Below are 2448 nucleotides of genomic sequence, written 5' to 3'. Positions count from 1 at the left end.
TGGATGGATGGATGGATGGATGGATGGATGGATGGATGGATGAATACATTAGTTTGAAAATAAGTTTTACTAAATTGAAACTGAATTTAAAGTTTAGAATTTGAATTAATTTGCTTTGAAACTGTATTTTGGTTTATTAAAAATTCAGTTTGACTACTTTCACTTTCAGTTGCAAAATGTTTGTGTCACACATCCTGGTCCTTGAGAAAGCCAGAGTAATCAAACACAGAGCCACAGATTTGTGAAATGTGAAAATATGTTAAACATAAATCTGTGGATCTGTGTTTGATTACTCTGGCTTTCTCAAGGACCAGGATGTGTGACACAAACGTTTTGCAACTGAAAGTGAAAGTAGTCAAACTGAATTTTGATAAACCAAAATACAGTTTCAAAGCAAATTAATTCTAATTCTAAACTTTAAATTCAGTTTCAAATCATTAAATTCAGTTTCAATTTAGTAAAATTCATTTTCAAACCAATGGATTCAATTTCAAATTATACACATTCAGATTCAATTTGAGCAATTCATATTCAGTTCCTGCTGGCACAAGATTGATCCCATAGAAACTATGAAACTGAATTATTACAGATTACAGGACTATGTCTCACRTCTAACCTGTCTTTGTGTAGAGTATCAGAACGTTGGTTCTGGTCCTGAGCAGCTTCTTGAAGTCTTTGTGGTCACTGACTTTCTCTATGAGAGGCGACACCTTCACAGCTTCCAGCAACGACAGCATCCACACCTGGAGAAACAAACACAACCTAGGTTATTAAATCTCATTATTCATTCGTCTCCAAATTAAACAAAGTCAGAACAAGAAGTACTAAAGCCCTAAGACTGTTCACATCAGGTTAAGATCAGTTTTAAACATTTCAGACATGAAGCTGTTATTATCAAAATTACAAAAGCTTAAAGTGCCCGTGACATCAAGAAAAGCATCTTTATACTTAAGAAAACTGGTATRGTACGCGATTTTACCTATTTTGTCACATAACTGGCCTATTTTCTTTAGAATTTGGCTCAGCCAAAGTGAAACAGGAAGTGACATCAAAGGGGAACTCATTAATAAAATAAACTCACTGGTCTGTTTATTAAAACAACATTTTTTAAACTTTAACTCTTCTTCTCTGTTTGAAAATGACAGAAATAATCTAAAGAAACATCAGATTCTTCTCTAGTCTGTGTTGTTAGCTTTTGAAATGACRCTCTGTTTACAAGCTGACATTCCCCTTTGACATCACTTCCTGTTACTTCACTTCCTGTTACTTCACTTCCTGTTACTTCACATGTAAATATCTCAACAACCGTTCATCTCAGCGACGTGAAATTTGTTTTGCAATATTTTATCAATGTTACCTTTCAAAAGATGCATTAATGTTTATTACGAAAATTTGACGTCACAGGCCCTTTAACTGCTAAAGATAAAAATAAAAAAGTTACAAATTCCTAATCAAGGCCAGATATGATTTATTGTGTAAATTTAGTCTGCTTAAAATTAATTTAGTGACTCTGTGACTTTGTTCAAACAAGAAGTTCCATCATACATGAAAATGAAATAAAACGTTGTTTACAACCAGCAAACTGAAAAAGAGAAGTGGAGGTAAGGAACTGAAAACAGCTACGAACTTGTCAAGAAAGTAACAGCAAGGGTTCAAAAGCACTTTCAAGTTCTTGTCTGTGAACACAAATTACTGTGCAAAAGGAAGGAGATCAGACCAGAAACAGCAGTTTTCTCTTTCCCAAATGAACCGAGGCGAAGCAGAAAACTGTTCTGTGGTCGGACAAATCAAACTTTGAACTGCTGAAATTATAAACAGTAAATCAGCTAAACTAAAAAAAAAACTGTTCACATTACTCAGTGCACTTCATTTGAAAACATGTATCACAGATAGTAATGGAGTGTATTACTGCTTAACAATCAGACTTCTACATCTGAAAATGCCCCTTTATTCTGAAAGGTACAAACAGACTAAACCATGTCTTCTTCAGGAAAGCTCATGCATGTTTCAGCAACAAATACAACAGAAAACTGTCTCAGTTACAACAGCACTGGATCACTGCTGGAAGCTTGAGGTGCTGAACTGGCCTGCCTACCATGCAGACCAGTAACTCACAAATTACACATGAAAATAAAATAGGATTAAATAAAWACATTTACACAGAAGGCTCTGAGGACTATTCCAGGCCACTTTTCATTTRTAACCAGTCGGTACATAAAGAAACACAAAAACATAAAAGACCCAAAACCTTTGAGCAGCATGAATCTTTAAAGGGATCCCCGATTAGTTGTAACATTAGACTTTATTTAATAAACATATATTTTAACTGTAGAATAAAGACTGTAAAAATATTGTAGGATGTTTAGTTTTTATCATTTTTAAACTAGAAGTTTGAAAATATATTTAACACGGACAGGGCCATTTTATTTCCACACAAAGCATTCTGGG

At 34.1% G+C, this 2448-nt stretch overlaps 1 protein-coding gene across 1 annotated transcript in view; it reads right to left on the bottom strand.

Annotated features, from left to right (window-relative positions):
- The window catches only part of pdia5 (protein disulfide isomerase family A, member 5), a 127530-nt gene that overhangs the window by 102161 nt on the left and 22921 nt on the right, over positions 1-2448 (bottom strand). The window contains exon 2 of the mRNA XM_014025702.1: positions 617-743. Within this exon, the coding sequence (XP_013881156.1) occupies positions 617-743 (127 nt within the window). The remainder of the gene's footprint in view (positions 1-616; positions 744-2448) is intronic.

This window comes from Austrofundulus limnaeus, unplaced genomic scaffold (assembly GCF_001266775.1).
Source record: "Austrofundulus limnaeus strain Quisiro unplaced genomic scaffold, Austrofundulus_limnaeus-1.0 Scaffold492, whole genome shotgun sequence".
In the NCBI taxonomy this organism is placed as follows: domain Eukaryota; kingdom Metazoa; phylum Chordata; class Actinopteri; order Cyprinodontiformes; family Rivulidae; genus Austrofundulus; species Austrofundulus limnaeus.
The sequence above is the reverse complement of the archived record's forward strand: the minus strand, read 5'-3'. Positions and strand labels throughout refer to the sequence as shown.